At 43.6% G+C, this 17,115-nt stretch overlaps 1 protein-coding gene across 2 annotated transcripts in view; it reads left to right on the forward strand.

Moving 5' to 3' along the window:
* Positions 1-16,855, forward strand: part of coro2a (coronin, actin binding protein, 2A) — a 37,003-nt gene extending 20,148 nt beyond the window's left edge. For both annotated transcript variants that reach the window (XM_037102097.1, XM_037102105.1), the window contains exons 2-12: positions 5,729-5,929; positions 8,631-8,747; positions 9,345-9,494; positions 9,818-9,997; positions 10,938-11,054; positions 12,547-12,651; positions 12,749-12,845; positions 14,228-14,340; positions 14,481-14,571; positions 14,889-15,148; positions 15,735-16,855. In XM_037102097.1, coding sequence (XP_036957992.1) covers positions 5,729-5,929; positions 8,631-8,747; positions 9,345-9,494; positions 9,818-9,997; positions 10,938-11,054; positions 12,547-12,651; positions 12,749-12,845; positions 14,228-14,340; positions 14,481-14,571; positions 14,889-15,148; positions 15,735-15,875 — 1,572 coding nt within the window. In that variant the 3' untranslated portion in view covers positions 15,876-16,855. The remainder of the gene's footprint in view (positions 1-5,728; positions 5,930-8,630; positions 8,748-9,344; positions 9,495-9,817; positions 9,998-10,937; positions 11,055-12,546; positions 12,652-12,748; positions 12,846-14,227; positions 14,341-14,480; positions 14,572-14,888; positions 15,149-15,734) is intronic.
* The last annotated feature ends 260 nt before the right edge of the window (positions 16,856-17,115 follow it).

The raw sequence follows: 17,115 nt of genomic DNA on the forward strand, positions 1-17,115 counted from the left end.
GAAGCACATGCACTTTGATGATTGCACAGGTTTTAAACAAACCCTGTCATTAGTCAAATTGATGTGAAAGAGAAAGCAAACGTTGAAAATGATCACCCGAACTGTGTCCGTTGTAAACATCCATCACATTGTACAGACACACTTTGCTTTTGGCTTTGACCTGACGCACTCGCCGTCATTGTAAAGTCACACGGTTTTTGTATGCAATAAAGGATTATTACAAACATTTCAAGCGAATCTGTCTAAACATCAAGAAGAGTGACTGGCTTTGAACTTCCATAGCGGACAAACTGCTCAATTACAATGTCCCATGATGCCCTGGGGCCCGATAAGACTTTGTTTCCATAAGCTCACATGGTGATTGTAGTGGCACTGTGTCCAGACTTTAATTGTTGGATCCATGGTCTAAACTGTTGGCTTCATAACAGCCTAAGTGTCTGAGTTTTAAAGTTACAATATCTCGGTGATTAACAGAGACGAGGGCCAAAACTCCAAAAAAGAAGGTACAAGTTGTAAGAAAGTGGAACAATACTATAATCTCAACTTCATATCCAATTATACCACACCTCTGAATATGTAAGTGTATATTCAAATGAGTCATGTTGGCATTTCTTGTCTTTCTTTGTCCTCGAAATAAGCTGAAAAGCAAAGATGCGCCGCGGCCGCTGAGGGACTGAGACAGTCGGCCTGATTGGAAACTCATCTGTCCTCCCAAAACAACCTCATATTGTCAGGACTATTCGAACCAGAAGTATCCTTTCCACCCCCGAGTCGGTCGGTTTCATTATATCATCCACACCCTGCCCACCAGACTCCCGTAAACGTTAATCATTAATCACTTTTTTCTGTATATGAATTCATGCACCAGTGAAACATCCGCCTGGAATAAAGGGGCTACTGTGAGCCGATCTGAAGATCTGAATGTGCAAAAATTGGAGGCTCGGGGCTTCGAGAAACGCTTTGAAACGTAACCATCACCCTAAAGAAATGTACAGAACAGAAACTAAATGGGTGTTTGTCTGAACACTCGCATCCTCTTATGGATGTCAGACACAGTCACTTTTCTGTTCCGGTGCCACAGGAAATGTGCATCCAGCTTCTTTTTTCCCCAGGTAACCACTCCCAGACAGACGCAACGCCTGTCTCATCCCTTTATACTCATTCACATTTGCACACTAAATGCAATGAAGCAGCTATTGGATTACCAGTGTGGCTGTTATCCTATTACCAGACAGAGGTTGTAAGCTGTCATCTGTGTACGATAGCAGACAGTCTCGACAGGGTGAAATGTGTCTCACTCGGTCGGACACACATACTGTCACACCGCGGCATGTGTTCACACCTGTACTCTCCCCGTCTTGAGTTTCACTCGGAGCGTTTACAAAACATTACATCCATCCCGTCTACAGATGGAGAGGGCGGGGCCGGCGCACGCTTCGGTGTTGTGAATAGTGAGTTTTCTGGATTAGGTTTGGAGTTGGGAGGTCACCTTCATTGGTGCAGGAGAGGGCCGAGTGTCAGAGCACTAGCAGATTCTGAATTCAGAACGTCTTTCTCCACGTAGCTTCAGGCCTCAGTGCAGCTTAAGTATCTTGACACCAGCAAGTAAACTTTGAACTCCCCCTCCTCCTCCTCCTCCTCCTCCTTCAGCCTTGGCAAGCCAAAGAGAGGAGTGGCTGCTAGTGTACACGTTTATGAGTTATTAGGTGCTTAAAAGACAGCCTGTAGGTGAGGAATAGGTGAATACGTATGCTTTGCACATCGATATACAAGCAAAAACCCACACAAGAACCCTAGCTGAGCAAACCAGATGTACGATATATCTCTTTCTAAAGTCATATCTGTGTTTTCAGTTTAGTTTTATGACTGTTTTTATAGCCCCCTTATTGCAGTTGCTGCTGTGACTCACTGGTCACGGACTAAAATAAATTTCCCTCTGACAATAAAGGACTGCGTCTCTTTTTGAAAAGAGAGAGAGAGAGAAAAAAAAAAGAAAATGCCAGACATAAAGCCTGTCAAAGAAGCCTCGTGTGATTAAGAAACGTTTTCCTGCTGTCAGTGAATGTGCCTGACTGTCTTTTGATCAGCAAGCAGCCCGGTGCAAAAATAGCCCGAATAGTGTTTTCGTCATCAGTTCTGCGAGGAGCCGAGACAGGCCGCCTACCATGCAGCCTCCTGCGTACCTGCTGCAAGACACGGCAGAAAGGAAGCTGCCGCTGGCCTGATTACAGCCTGCTTTAGATGTGACAAGATGTCTTAGCTCTCTGCCCTGGAAGGCTCTCCCTCTGGTCTTGTAAGCCTCAGCAACACATGAATGCTGATTATATCGACCCAGATGTGCTCGGTTTGTAAGTACATGTAGTCGACTGAGCAGGGCATTAGCAAAAACGTGCACCGGCTGCATTCAACATTCAGGTCAAACGTGGAAATGGGACGCAAGTAACAATTTCTCTCTGTCAGGTCGATAGTTGAGTTGTTCCTTCAGGTTTTGTTTTTGTTTTTATAGAGCGGAGCAGGTGGCATTTCTTTTAAATGCACAATGGAGTGACAATGATCAAGAATGTATCTAGGGTGGTTATGCATTACAACGTGTGTGTTATCAGGGACAGGGCCAAGTTTAACTACAGAGGAAGGTATGTCTTTAAATATACTGCATATGAAGAGGTACATGTTCCTGTGTAGACCTGAAAGTTGATTGATTGTGTTAAATACCAAATGTTTTTGCTAAATGCTTGAGCCAAGTGGATAAAAATGACTGTCTTCCCCTCTGAAGCACCACCATTAGGTTGATATCTTTAGTGACTTGTCTCGACAGTTGTTGGGCGGACGGTCATTAAACATTCATGTCCTGCACAGTATGAATTGTGATAACTTAGGTGATTAAGCCGAATATTATCTTGTGCCATCATCAGGCCATATTTTGCTTTGTCCAGTGGCTGTTGTGCTCCATTTAGTGCTGATGTCGGTTGTTAGCATGCTACACTGCTTGCATAAACATAGTAAAGATTATACCTGCTAGATGTCACCTTGTTAGCATCTGGCCTAAATGTATTAAAAGGGACTTTTAAAGCAACATTATGTGCAACAAACAGACAGGCCAACCCCACCATGAGCGAGAAGATTTGCTGGTTCTGTATTGGTGCAGTTATTCTTAAGTGCCAGATCAAGATCACGGTGATGGTGCTCATACCGGTTCTGTCCACAGGAGCCGCCAGAATCACCAAACAACAACGTTCCTTGTAGCAGCTTTAAAGCTCCACTGTAGAGCCTCACAAAACTGTTGGCTGTAGACTTTCAGACTTTTCAGACTTTTCTTTGTCTGTTGGTTGCAGACTAAATAGATTTGGTTTTTGGATGGCGGGTAGAACCAAACAAGCAATCTGAAGATGTGCTCTTTGGCTAAATGACATTATTATTGACATTATTCAAGTAGTTGAGAAAATGATCTGAATGGGTTGATAACAGCTGTAAAGCTGCAAAAGTGTGTTCAGTCTTTTTGCACGTTTGCATGTTTTTTCCAGTTATTTGTTGTATTCTTATATTACGTGCGCTGTTATTCGTCAGTATTTTGCAGCCATGCAAAATGCTGTCAAGGTGTCCATGTGAACGCTGCAGGCTCGGCTCAAAGGACGGTCATATGGATGTGACTGATAGTGTCTCAGAAGCAGTCAGACTCTTGAACACCTGAGAGGTTTAATGATGCACTTCGTCAGGTGGGGAAACATTCCAGCGTGACAGCATGAGGCTCTGTGCGACAGCCTCGGGGTAGAAGGTGAGAGGTGGAAGAGTAAACCGACACCTGGAGAGACGCAGTCCCCATCGGTGCGTTTCTGATGCTCCCGAGATTCTCCTTGCATTTTTCTGTCAGTTTCTCTGCCTGCTCGGCTTCTCTCCAGCCGGCAGCCACACCTGCGTCCTGCTAACCAAATGCTGTTATTTTTTACTGCCCTCGCTGTGATGTCACCCTGTTTGCATGCTGGATGTATTTATTTAGCCATCGTCTGGAAACGCCAGCGCACAGTCCACACAAATCAGAAGAATGATGTCACTGATTAAAAGGACAGGGATTTGTTTTTAGATGACATCTGAAGGATGTCGTGTCTCGTCGTCCTTTGTCCTATTTTTGCTGCCCATTTGCTGCTTTATTCCGTTCGTCGACTGGAAGTCGTTGTTTGGGTCCATTTTTTTTTTTTCTGTTAACATCTTGTCCGTCAACCTCCTCCACCCCTAATTCATAAGTAATGACCATGCAGCAGGCAGGCAGGGAGCCAGGCAGAGTAGCAGAGCAGACATGCTGGCTGGCCAGGCCTCGTCCCAGTGGACCAGAGCCACTTATCTCTCACAACATAATGACATGTGCATCGACTAGCTTTACGAAAGCGGCTAAAAAGAGACTCTGGATTTGGGAAGCCTGAATTCATTTAGTGTTCTGTAAATTACTGAGGGATTGATTTTTTTTTTTTTCTATTTGCATAGTGAAATTAATTTGCCGGCCGGGAGACATTAATCAAGGATATCGCTGGAAAGACATTGAGAAACTGACATCATTGAACAAGCAAATCTGTCTGTAACATAATTACAGTCACGACTATGAGTGTTGTTTATTTTTAGCACATAAACAAATGATCCAACAAGGAACGAGTGTAACTCTCCAACTAACCGGATCTCATACATGTTGTTCTTAAATCAAATATTTTTACACTTAACTGTCATCAGTGATTTGATGCCGTCTTAAAGTCGATTCAACTTTACAGCATCAGTGGTTTCGCAACAAATTTCCTTTTTTAAAAAAAAAAAAAAAAAAAATCAAAATGACTCACCTCAGCTTGTTTTTGAGGATTTGCATCATAAGAAGGTGTCTAATGAATTTATGTTTAAATATGTAAATTTTTATCTCTAGGACGCTTTGAAGTGCCGACATAAACAGAAAGTCATGACACTGGATGATGATGTGTGTTGTTTCTGTTTACCACTCACACTCACCAGGCACCCGTTGACCAAAAATACAACCCACTCACTAAACAACTGTCTGTGCCTGAGAAATTGTGACATTGCGTTGTACATTTTAACACACTGCACTGAGTTGACCCTAACATCATGTGCTTTATGCCTTCGTGGCGATGAATACACGATATTCATCAGTTGGTTTGGTCCTCCAAAGATCCCGGAGTAATCCTGCTGCAGCGGAAACAAAACTATTTAAGCCCTCTCTGACTTTTGGTGAATGGTTCAATACTGCTCGATTTATGCTCAGCTCACCTAACTTGTGCTTTGTGTTTGGTCCTTGATATGAATATAGTAACTTTACTAGTGTAGAAATAACAAATAGGTATCAGTAAGTACCATAAAAATAACAGAGGAGAGTGCTACATTGATCTTAAATCATTTCATCACAAGGCTCCTGATGCTCAGGAAGACATGCATTGTCCGTTAGAAAGGGAACTGATTCCCCCCCATCGATAATAAAGCTGTTGAACTTTGTTCTTGAAGCAGTGTGCACTAATTTTTTGCGGGGGGAAACCGGTTCACTGTCTAGAGCGAGAGCAGCTCAACGTTTTGTAAAATCGATCACGTCTCCCATCGCTTTGCTCTTTTCTTGTGAGAGAGGAGCAGGAGTATAAAAAACCCCATCACCATAACTGTGAGAGATGATTCTCCTTGACTGACCTCCCTCTCCTCCCTCCCCCCCGTCCTCCCTCTCCTCCCTCTCCTCCCTCTCCTCCCTCAGATGACATGGCGTCCTCAGTACCGCAGCTCCAAGTTCCGCCACGTGTTCGGTAAGGCCGCCACCAAGGAGAGCTGCTATGATGGCGTGCCAATCACACGCAGCGTCCAGGACAACAACTTCTGTGCTGTCAACCCACGTTTCCTGGCAGTCATCACCGAGTGTGCCGGGGGAGGGGCCTTCCTGGTCCTGTCTATCCATCATGTGAGTATCTCGCCCTCACGGCAGCTTTTACAGACTCCTGTTTGCTTTTTAAAGCGGCACACACACACACACACCATTTCACCATTTATGCTGATAACAGATAATGTGACGTGTCATCTCATGCTACAGGCTCATGCTAGGTCTGGTGTTGTGCACACAAACAACTGAGCCAAGTTCTACCCTCACTGGCCCATTTATTAGGTACACCTGTACAATCTAAGGCAATCCAAAACAACCGCTCTTTGGTGATTTCTATTTTAACACAGCTCATACACTTTCAGTTTTTGGAACAGTAAGATATAGACATTTAATGTAAAAGGGTTGGAATTAATGAAAGACAGTGACAAGAATAGGCATGGATGCGACACAACAACTGTGCAGGTTGTTGTGTGGTCGTCATACAGCAACAACAAATTCCTCTCGCAACATATTTATTAGATCTCTGTGGAAAAACATGAACTGCTTTTAGGAGCCTCTGCTGCAGCGTCCGTGTCGGCTGAGGGAGACATCTGTGTGACAGATGCTACTGATTGGTTGAGGCAAAACAAAATAATCCCCCTAATCTAAGGGAAAATATTAAAATGCATACACACAAAATTCATCCCATCCAGGTATTTTAACTGCATGGTGCTTAGCACTGTTGCCTCACCACAAGACAGTTAAAGGGTCGGGCCGTTCTGTGTGCTCCCTGTGAATGCGTGGGTTTCCTCCGGGTACCATCAAAACATGCACACTAGGTCAATTCTCTAATTGGGTGTTTTGTGAGTAGTTGAAAGTCTGGGCCTTCAATTTTCTCCATTTTTGCAGGAAGCTTGTGGCTTGTGTAGTTCAAGGACCTTTGTGTTGGCGTGTGATACTACTGAACGGGCTCTCATAGTTTGTTTTATCAGTTTTTGAATTACTCATGAATTTGATCTCTCTGCTCGGGTATGTGCATGCATTGGTACCGTCTGCTCTATCTCTCAAAACATCAACGTGAAAAATGGCACAAAGTTCCAAAAAGTTCTCACGTCTGGGCCTGATGACGAAAAAGATGTAATGAAGATATACAATGAAAAGTTGTCTGCTTTCTTAGCAGCAGTTCACGTCAGATGTGACTCTATATAAGTGTGCTTTTGTTTCTCTTATGCAGCATAAATGGGTTTAAACAATGTAATATTTAACCTTTTTAGTGATTATTAGGAACAGAAAGTTTCCCCATAGATTGCAAATAATACGTATTTTCTATCTATGCCAGCCTTTGTCGTTGCTCCTGCACTCACAGCACACCTGGAGGAGACACCTCTGCTCTCAGGTTATAAATAGGACGGCAGCAGTGCAGCCAGAAGAATCTCTAAACACTGGGAAACCCCCGTCAGCTCCTCCGCTACAACCTAAACATCGCATGTGGTCTTTTTTTTTTTTTTTTTACCTCCTCGTCATTCAGTCTTATCCCCCCCACCAGCTTCATCTTAAACATGATCAATCAGCACCCTTCCAGACATTATTTATACGTATTATCACATCCAGTGGCGTTATCAAGAAACAATGGAGATCTCTCAAATAGACTCAGTTCTCAGCCTCCTCGCTGGCGTGCTGGTTGAATTTACAGTCCCACTGTAGATGTGGAGCAATTCATCAGGCTGAACACCTCTCCCTCCTGTCTCAGTCTGTCTCCATCTTCTAAATCGTCTCGGTGAGTTATCACCACCCTCCTGGCATGGACAGGAATTGCATACGAGCTTAGGAATGACATAACTCATGGTTTGACCCCACTCTTTCCCTCCTTTCAATGTCTCGAGGAGGTGAAACTTCCGCGCACCACCCCCCCACACCCACCTCCTCTGCTGCCTTCATGTGTGTGCACTTACAGATAAGCTATTGTTCTGTTGGGGGAAAGTGGTTAACACACATAAATGTGAGGACAGAAGTGCAATGCTCTGCTTACTTTGTGCGTGAGTTATGTTGGCTGGAAGCACAGATAGTGGTTACATCATTCCCACCTCACCTGCACAGTAATCTAGCCTGCAGGTGTGTCAGTTGAGGGAAGGTTTTGTCCGTACCAGCAGTGTAATTAGTGTTCTTGTTGGGGCAGAAAATCTTCAGGGAGACTCAGCGGCTTCTCCCTCCTAACACCCGGGCGTGTGTCGCAAAGGTTTTTGTGCAATTCCATCTCCAGTTTGAGTCGCTTCACGCTCACATCACGAAGAAATTCAGCCGCTCGCGTGCTGGATGCTTGTTCCAAACCCGCACAGATCGACTTATGTTTGGATTCTCAAAGGAGAATTTCACCCACCAGAAACTTACAATTCATGTTGGATGAAGTTTCCGAGTCCACAAAACATTTCTGGAGCTTCACAGTCAAACTGGAAAATAAACATTAAATGTCTCTGTTAGTCTTGATGCTAAATCAGTGCAGGATTCTTTTGACAGTCAACTAAATGAATACATGTCATGTGAAATTGTTTGTTCAGAGCCATGAGTCACATAAAAATGATCCCCCGACTCCTTCCTGCAGTCCTACAGCTGACTTTTACCTCATTGTTTTGGGTTAATCGCCAAAAACGTTGCTGTTTCGCTGCAGTTTCACTACGCTAATCTAGTTGGCGGCAAAGCAAAATTCCCAAAATGTCAAACTTCTCCTTTAATCCGACAATACGCGGGAATGATTTAAAATGTTCTGTGTTGTAATTCTGTGTGTTTTTGTGTGTTTGTCCATCAGACAGGTAAAGTGGACCCTCACACCCCGAGAGTGTCGGGCCACAAAGGCAACGTGTTAGACGTCAAGTGGAATCCCTTCAGCGACTACTGCATCGCCTCCTGCTCCGAGGACACCACGGTTCGTACACGCCGAGCACATTTTCCGAATGGTTCGCCGGCTCGTTATCATTTTCCCTGGAATACGAGCATGTAGCAGCAGGGAGATAATTTTATTGCCTTCGCCCGTTTAGCCTTCAAGAAGAACTAGAAGTCATTCCACACATTCCTCAGCTCTGACCTGGCTCAGAGGCTCAGAGCAGATCTTCTGTACACAGAAAGAGAAACCGAGAGTAAACAGGTTTTTTGTTTCCTCTCAATATTATTTTTTACAAAGTGTGTCCTGAGGCTGCTTTCCCTTTTTCCAGATTCGGTCAATCCTGGATTATTTTCTTGGCTGTTTAGATATAAACGGTGAACGGTGATAAATGATATCTCGTGTACTTAGTGCCCAAAGTGACACATCCACATGGTTGTTTGTCCAAACAATAGTACGAAACTGTACGAAATTATTAAAAAAGAATTTGAACTGAGCAAAAAAAGGATCATCCTGTCCATCCTCGGAAGTTTCTGTAAACTGTCCAACGTCTGTGCAGCCTAAAAAATTGAAAAGACAGTTCTCTCAATGTCTTTTCAGAGGACTGAATAATCTTGGGACTGTTTGTGTATGCGTCTGCAGGTGAAAGTGTGGGAAATCCCTCCTCACGGCGTGCTGAAGAACCTGACAGTACCATGGAAGGAGCTCCAGGGTCACAGCCGCAGAGTAGGCCTCATCGAGTGGCACCCGACTGCTAACAACATCCTCTTCAGTACAGCCTACGACTACCAGGTAACACAAACAGACACACACACACTCGCCCTCACGCGCCAAGGTACACTTTCCTACTGTGACATATTGTATTATGTATTTCGTTACAATGCAGCTAAACAGGTAGCAGCACAGTAAAAGGGAAACTTGGCGGATTTTCAACCAGCTTTTATATGATTATATTGAGGGTAGTAGATGCAAATGAACAGTGTTTAACTTCCCTCCATCCTCTGTGTGTGTGTGTGTGTGTGTGTGTGTGTGTGTGTGTGTGTGTGTGTGTGTGTGTGTGTGTGTGTGTGTGTGTGTGTGTGTGTGTATTTGTTTATGTGCCTTGACATGTGCAGGTGATGATCTGGAACCTGGACTGTCCGGAGCAGGTGATAAAGAACCCGGTGCGGACCATCAGCCACCACACAGACGTCGTCCTCTCCATGTCTTTCAACACCGACGGCAGCCTCCTCGCCACCACCTGCAAAGACAGGAAGGTCCGCCTCATGGAGTCGCGCTCAGGAAACCTACTGCAGGTGATGCTTTGTGGGCGTCAGCCACTCTTATTCTGAAAGGCAGTTACGACAGTATGTGCCAGGTAATCTAAGGCCCAGATCTCACTGGATGATTGACAGGTAGAGGCAGCTGTCTTGTCTGAAGGCGACAAAGACGGTGGACATCCACCCCTCATGTAGTGCATCACATGTCACTGTAAATAAAAAGTGTAATTAAGGCAAATATTTTTAGAGTTAATTTGAAAAAAATACACTATTAAGATTTAAACAAAAAACATAAATCTACTGTCTGTAGCATGAATACTATGTAGCTTTATTTTAAATTCAATTTAAGGGGCTCAAAAGATGCAAAATCAGCAGCCAATTTGCATTTTCTTTGATGTTTTCTCTTGTATTTAGCATTTCATGAGATGCGCTCTACACAAAAGACGCTCAGTTACTTAGATCTGTAACGAACAGTGTCATGTTCTTGCTGAGAACAACGTTTGGATGCGTGTGGACATTTAATCAGGGTGAAAAATCAGATAAACTAACATGTTCCCCTTCTTTTTAAATCCAAACATTGCACAGTGAAAAGTGTTTAGTGTGTCTTTTAGTGTTCAGCAGCTTCCCAGCCAGTCTTGCGTAAGTGGGAGTTTCCCCGCTCCTTTTATCCTTCCCGGCTCAGGCACTCATCCAGCACCACACAGCCAAAACTGACACCTCTGGCCTGAGCTGGCCCACAGCATAACTCCTCAGACCTCTGGGTCACTGGCCACCGACTCGCACGCTTTAAATCGGTCTGCTCTCACTGCCTTCACCTGCCAGACGAGGGTATATGGAACATTACATCACAGTGAGATGTAGTGTTGAGCAGTCATCGTCAGCCTTTTCCATTATTTTTAAGTCTTATGGCGTGTGTGCAAAGTGTTTAGTAAAGTTTGCTTCATGCCTTGTTCTGGTGTACGTTGTGTGTTTGCAGGAAGCCAACAACAAGACGCACAAAGCCAGTAAGGTGCTGATCCTGGGAAACATGAAGATGCTCCTCACGACAGGCACCTCGCGCTGGAACGATCGACAGATCGCTCTGTGGGATCAGGTGAGAACACAACAGCTGAGAGCAAAGCTTCGCTCAGGAGCCTCCTCTGTGCTTTCATTCACATTTCACGTCTTCATGAATGGAGCGAGATCAGGTGTTTAAAAAAAGTGAAGTTCTGTCACGTGATGACGCTTTCAGTCTCTTGTCCTCAGGTGACTGAAGTGTGACAGTCTCAGGTCACGTGATGACACCTGAACCAGCTCCATTCATTGTAGAAGACCATGAGATCAGTCAGCAGAAGCTCTTGTTTGAGTTTGGATCATTTGCTCACATGTGCCGTTCTCTTGTGGTCGCTTCATGTTTCTTTACTGTAAGAGAAGGTGTCTCACAAAGGGAAAACGGTTGAATGTCTTAGTTAATTACTGAATTTCACATTTACAGAGAAGTATTTTCACTTTCGCTTAGTCTGCTAATTGTTTTCTCAGTGAACCCGGTTGATTATTTTGTCAATTAAATGTCAGCTAATTGTTAGAGATTGGATGTTATAACTTCCCACAGCTGATGGTGATGTGTTCAAATTCCTAGTTGTCATTCGAACAGCAATTCAAAACCCAAAGATGTTCGGTTTATGATCAGACATCGTAACAAAGAAGCAACAAACCCCGACAGTTTAAAGGATGAAACTTGGAACTGTTTGCCTGAAACTGTTTAATTAATAGACCAATGTGTGATTACGCAAGATAAAAGAGCTGGGACGGTAAGAGAAACAGAAAGAAAAAGAATTGATTATGCTGAGACAGGGCAGTCCAGAGTACAGTAAGAGCTCAGATGGTCACAGTCCAGTCGGTCTCCCTTAGTGCGAATGTTTAAATCAGCCAGCAGATCAACTAAATCAGTCTTCTTTTCAGTCAATTTTCAGGCAAAAATGTAAAACGTGCTGGTTCAGGCTACTTGAATGTGAGGAATTGCTGCTTTTCTTCATCATTACTGAAGGTAAATGAAGAGAGTGGTGTTCAGCAACTCATCTGTTTGTCTGTCTTCGCGCCGAATGGCCTCATATGATAATCAAACATTTGGGACTGTAGGAATAACTAAATAAAAACATGTAGTAAACAGACGCTCATCGCCTCCTGATGTGTGCTGTCATGGTGTCAGGAGCTCTCACACACATGCAACTCTGCCATCTAGTGGACAGATTGATGGACAAATGAAACCACCCACAGTAATCATGAAGCCCTCACTGTGTCGAAGTCGAGCCAGAGGTTCTCCTTTATTGATCGTGTCTTTACCTGTGATCGGTCACACCTGTCAGCCTGTGATAACGGTCGGTGTGGCCGGCCGACGTGTTGTGATGTGAGAGCATATCGTGTCTGGGAGATTATGGCCAGAGTGCGGATTAGGGATTGAGTGCTCAGTCTTTTTTAATTTTTTTTTTTTAAATTCAGAGCTGGAGAGTGCTTTTTTTTAAATGTCAAAGTGGATTTTGATATCAGGGATTTTTCTGTGCATGTTGCTGCTGCTGACGTGTTGTTTTCTTCTTTTTTTTGTGTAGGACGATCTGTCTGTGTCTTTGTTACAAGAAAACCTCGATGGTTCGTCAGGAAACCTTTTTCCCTTCTATGACCCTGACACGCACATGCTCTACATCGCCGGGAAGGTGGGTCTTCTTAAAAGCAACCAAAAAAAAAAAGTGTCAAAACACAAAATACCTGCGGACATATGATTGTTACAAAAACTTCTCTTGTGTCTGTCAGGGCGACGGGAATATAAGGTACTATGAGATCAGCTCAGAAAAACCGTACATCCACTACCTGACAGAGTACCGCTCAAACCTACCTCAGAAGGGAATGGGTAAGACACACACACCTCCACACTCTGGTACTATATTCGTCTTCTTAAATCAAACTCTTGGAAAGTGTTAGTTAGAACTTCTTGGATGAGTCCGGTTGCGTAAGATGTTGCGCTTGGAATTACCACGACCTGGATGACTGAGAACCTTCATCAACAAACTCTTCTTTTAACTGTCTCCTTACTTGAATGTGTGAAACATTAGCTGGTGGATCTTTCGCAAAGCTCTGCCTTCCTCCTGGGCATACTAACACTCCTGCACCTGTAAGCAAAGCTGCTGTGCAAATAAGCCTGGACTATTTGAATAGCCAAACCAGGTGATCACACAGATCATGTGAAGTGACGGTCTGCAGACTGACACACATGCTGTAGACTTTTCAACTCGAGAGGTGGAAGATGTTTTAAAAAAACTAGTCTCCGATGAATTATTTATGGAACGGAACAGCAGCAGTGAAGGCAGAATTCCAACTACCTCCAAAAACCTGTTTGTTTTTTGTTTTTTTGAAAGAATAGAGATGCTGCTTGTCAAACTCTGAACATTTACACCTCTCCGCTCCCTTGTGCATGTGTGTGACAGTCATGTGTTGTTTCCAGTTAGCGTTTGATCAAAGATAGCGGATGGTGCAGTGTTGTTCTGAGAAGTTCATTAGACTACCTGAGGAGGCACAGCGCTGGAACATCTAGTCCCTCATCTTCGTGATGAAGGAAAATCTGCTAAATTGTTTTATTGCTTATTTTGTTCTCAAGAAATCTTTGTTATCTCCGATGAATAACGCCTATTAAATCATTGGTAAAAACAGACATTGCAGTAAATTCTGCAGATTTCAGTCCTGGAAAAGAATGTGATGAAATCCAATGTGTTGATAGAAAAGACTCGATTGCAACAAGGATTTTAAAACTAATCGACTAACAACTGAAACTTGAAAAAATATGGTATCCAATCTTCAGAGAAGTCTTGCAGTCCAAAGGTGTAATAAAACCTAAAAAGAGTCATTTCCAAATTCATTGCAGGGATCTAATGAGCAAAACAGCCCATTTATTTGATTTTAGGTTGGTGTATGAAAGCCTTTAATTTCCTGCACATTAGTGCTGCACGATCGGTCTGAATATGATTGAAATCGCAATATGGCCATGTGTTGTATCCAAATCACAGCAGCTGCCATTTCTGACAAAGGTGTATTAAAGTGTATGACAGCAGCATTATAATGAAGCGCTGTTGTGTTGCAGAGACGTCCTGGCCTATGAATCTTGTTCTTTAGATGTAAGAAGTAGGGATGGGTCGTTAAAAGACTTTAAGGTGTATCGAGTTAAAAAAAAAAACATTTTTTGTGTGTGTTTCCTGTGTAACAGAGTAAAACTGTCTCGGTCTGTGTGTTTTGCTCCAGGTGTGATGCCAAAGAGGGGGCTGGATGTGAGCTCCTGTGAGGTGTTCAGGTTCTACAAACTGGTGACAATCAAGAGTCTCATAGAACCTCTTTCCATGATCGTACCCCGCCGGGTGAGAGCACTTGGACTCACTCGAACCTCAAACATCAGGGGATATGAACCAAAAGCTTAATCGATTTCGGAGACCTGATTTGGTGTGCTTACTGTACATCTGTCTGAATGTACTGTGTGTGTGTGTGTGTGTGTTTCCAGTCGGAGTCGTACCAAGAAGACATCTATCCAATGACGGCTGGAAACCGGCCTGCTTTGACTGCAGAGGAGTGGCTCAGTGGCATCGATAAAGGTCAGAGTTTGTGTGTGTGTGTGTGTGTGTGTGTGTGTGTGTGTGTGTGTGTGTGTGTGTGTGTCTGTGTCTGTGTGACATTTGAAAAAGATGGTGAGGTGATGGGGGATTTACAGTTTTTCTCTTATTGTGAAAGGCTGGAGGTGAACTGCTCCAAATTCACAAGCAGGATGCAAATATACCTAAAAAACAAACAAACACAATTACAAATAATTCTGGGTTGTTGAACACTTAATGTTGTAGCTGGTCTTGGTTTGACTGATTTGAACTATTTTGTACTCTGTCACGTAGCTCCCTGTCTAACTTCTGTCTTCCAGGCCCCGTGCTGATGTCACTGAAGCCTGGAAGTCAAGTAGCAGAGTCGTATTCGGAGATGAACAAGGAGAGGGGGAGCCTGCTGGACAGCCGCAGGTCTCAGAGCAGACCGGGCATGCTACAGCTGGCGTACATTCAAGACCAACTGGGAACCAAAGACGGCAAGGAGGACGACAGCCGCACAGCGGACGACAGGAGTCGGACACCCATCAGCAACGGAGAGGACCTCGCGCTTTGCTCTCCGCCACGGACAGAGAATGAGGTACTGACTGATTTACAGTCTTTTCTCGAGTTCATACCCTTCTAAATCTGTGACTGAATGATTTAGATTCAGAATCGGCATCTTTTTGTTAAAATGATGAAATAAACATCCCAAACAATCTTCATTGATCAGAAGGTTTGGGCGGATTCAGATTCAATCAACAACTTCCCATTAATCCCACCAGAGGCAGGCAGGTAATTCCCTCTGAGGAACATGTCCATGAGAATCTGAAACACTTGTTGCTTTCTATGTGGCCTGAGAGGCAAAACATAGGGCTAAACAAACACAACATCACTGCTGAGAAAGTGGAACCACACAGTCGCTGAGCCCCCGGTGTGGTTCATTTACAGATGAGTTTCAGATCAGCAAATGTGATGAACTGATCAAAAGCTAACACATTTAATTTTTTATGACCACAGTAATGTTGTGATCTTTAACAGCTCAATTGTATATAATCATATTAAAGCTTAAAAGCAGGGAATGACAAAACCAGGGTGTTTTTGTCAAAGGGTGTCTCCCTCCATCTCTAATTAAATTGAGCCCTCCATGTACTCCAATATATTGTGTGTGTTTGTTTCGTCCACAGCTGCTTCTGAAGTTCCACAAGCAGCAGGAGGAGATCCGACGGCTGAGGGAGCTCGTCCACCAGAGGGACGTGCGCGTCAAACAGCTGGAGCTGGAGATAAAGAACATCAAAAACTCCCAGGCTCAGAGCTCTGACTTCTAACTTTAAGACTTGTGGAGTCGCCTCTTCACCTCCTCACGCAGGAACACACGCATTACTGTACAAACCTCCCTATTTTCAAATCGCTACACTCGTCTTCGTGTCAGCTCTTGTCCTTTTAATAAGCCCGGGGAATTCACTACACAGGGGTGATTTTTAAACCTCAACTTTATGTTTGCGTTCACTCTTGTCGTTCTGTCTGTCCCACACAAAGGTGCACATTACTCTTTTCTTCATGTACATACACTCGAACACTGAGTCCAGCCCACCTGTGACATGTTTCCAAAACTCTTTGCACCTGTCCAACTTCACCACCTTTTTCTTTTTGTACGCTTTCACAGCTATGCAAGTCCATTGTAATTTTTAGCTTTTTTTTTTAAATTCTCTTTTTAGCCAAGAGATATAAAACAAAAAGGATGTCTGTGCCTGTCTCGAGTCAGTGATGCCTGCGTGTTGATCGAGAGTTGTTGCAGGGGAGGCGCAGACATCCTGTGTGATTGTGAGATAACGCTGCATTTATTTTCTAGGCTTGGTGATTGTTGTCCCCCCCCCAATATTTAAACTACTGTAAGTGGAGATGCCTGTGGTGTTTTTAATGTACGCGTGCTTGAATGGGAATGATCGAAAATGATAAATATCATGATCCCCGCTGTGTTTTTTTTTTTATTTTTTTTTATTTTGTTTTTGGGTTCTATTCAGTGTCATTTGTCTTTATTTTTGAATGACTGGAAAATTGGTGGGAATCAATCAGTTTGACAGCAGCTAATGTGTAAGCCAACTCTGTACCTGATGCCGCGAGGGATTCTTTTGATCTTCATTTTTATATTTATTTTTGAAAAAATACACTCAAAGAAAAATACCATTTAATCAAGTACTTGAATTGGTGATACAGCTTGCAAATTACATAAAAACTGCATATTTGCTTTTTTTTCCTGTTGTGGACTCACTGTGATGAACTGATATAAAGCCATTGTAGAGCCGGAGTCCTGCTTATCTGCTCGGTGAGTTTGTGATCCGCTAGCTCTCAGCTATGTGTGTGTTTTCCTTAACAGGGTGTCTTATTTCTCTCTGAAACACATTTGTATTTTTGATCTGCGACTGTAGTGGAGAGGAGGAGGATTTGAACACCTCACATCTCTTAATGAGCGACAGTATGATTCAGGGTGACAGATACGGTGAGGACAGTAGTTGGCCACATGTTTAATCCTGTGGCAGCGCTCCCTTCCAGTTGCTCGGATGATTT

The sequence above is a fragment of the Acanthopagrus latus genome, chromosome 1 (genome assembly GCF_904848185.1).
Source record: "Acanthopagrus latus isolate v.2019 chromosome 1, fAcaLat1.1, whole genome shotgun sequence".
Lineage (NCBI taxonomy): Eukaryota > Metazoa > Chordata > Actinopteri > Spariformes > Sparidae > Acanthopagrus > Acanthopagrus latus.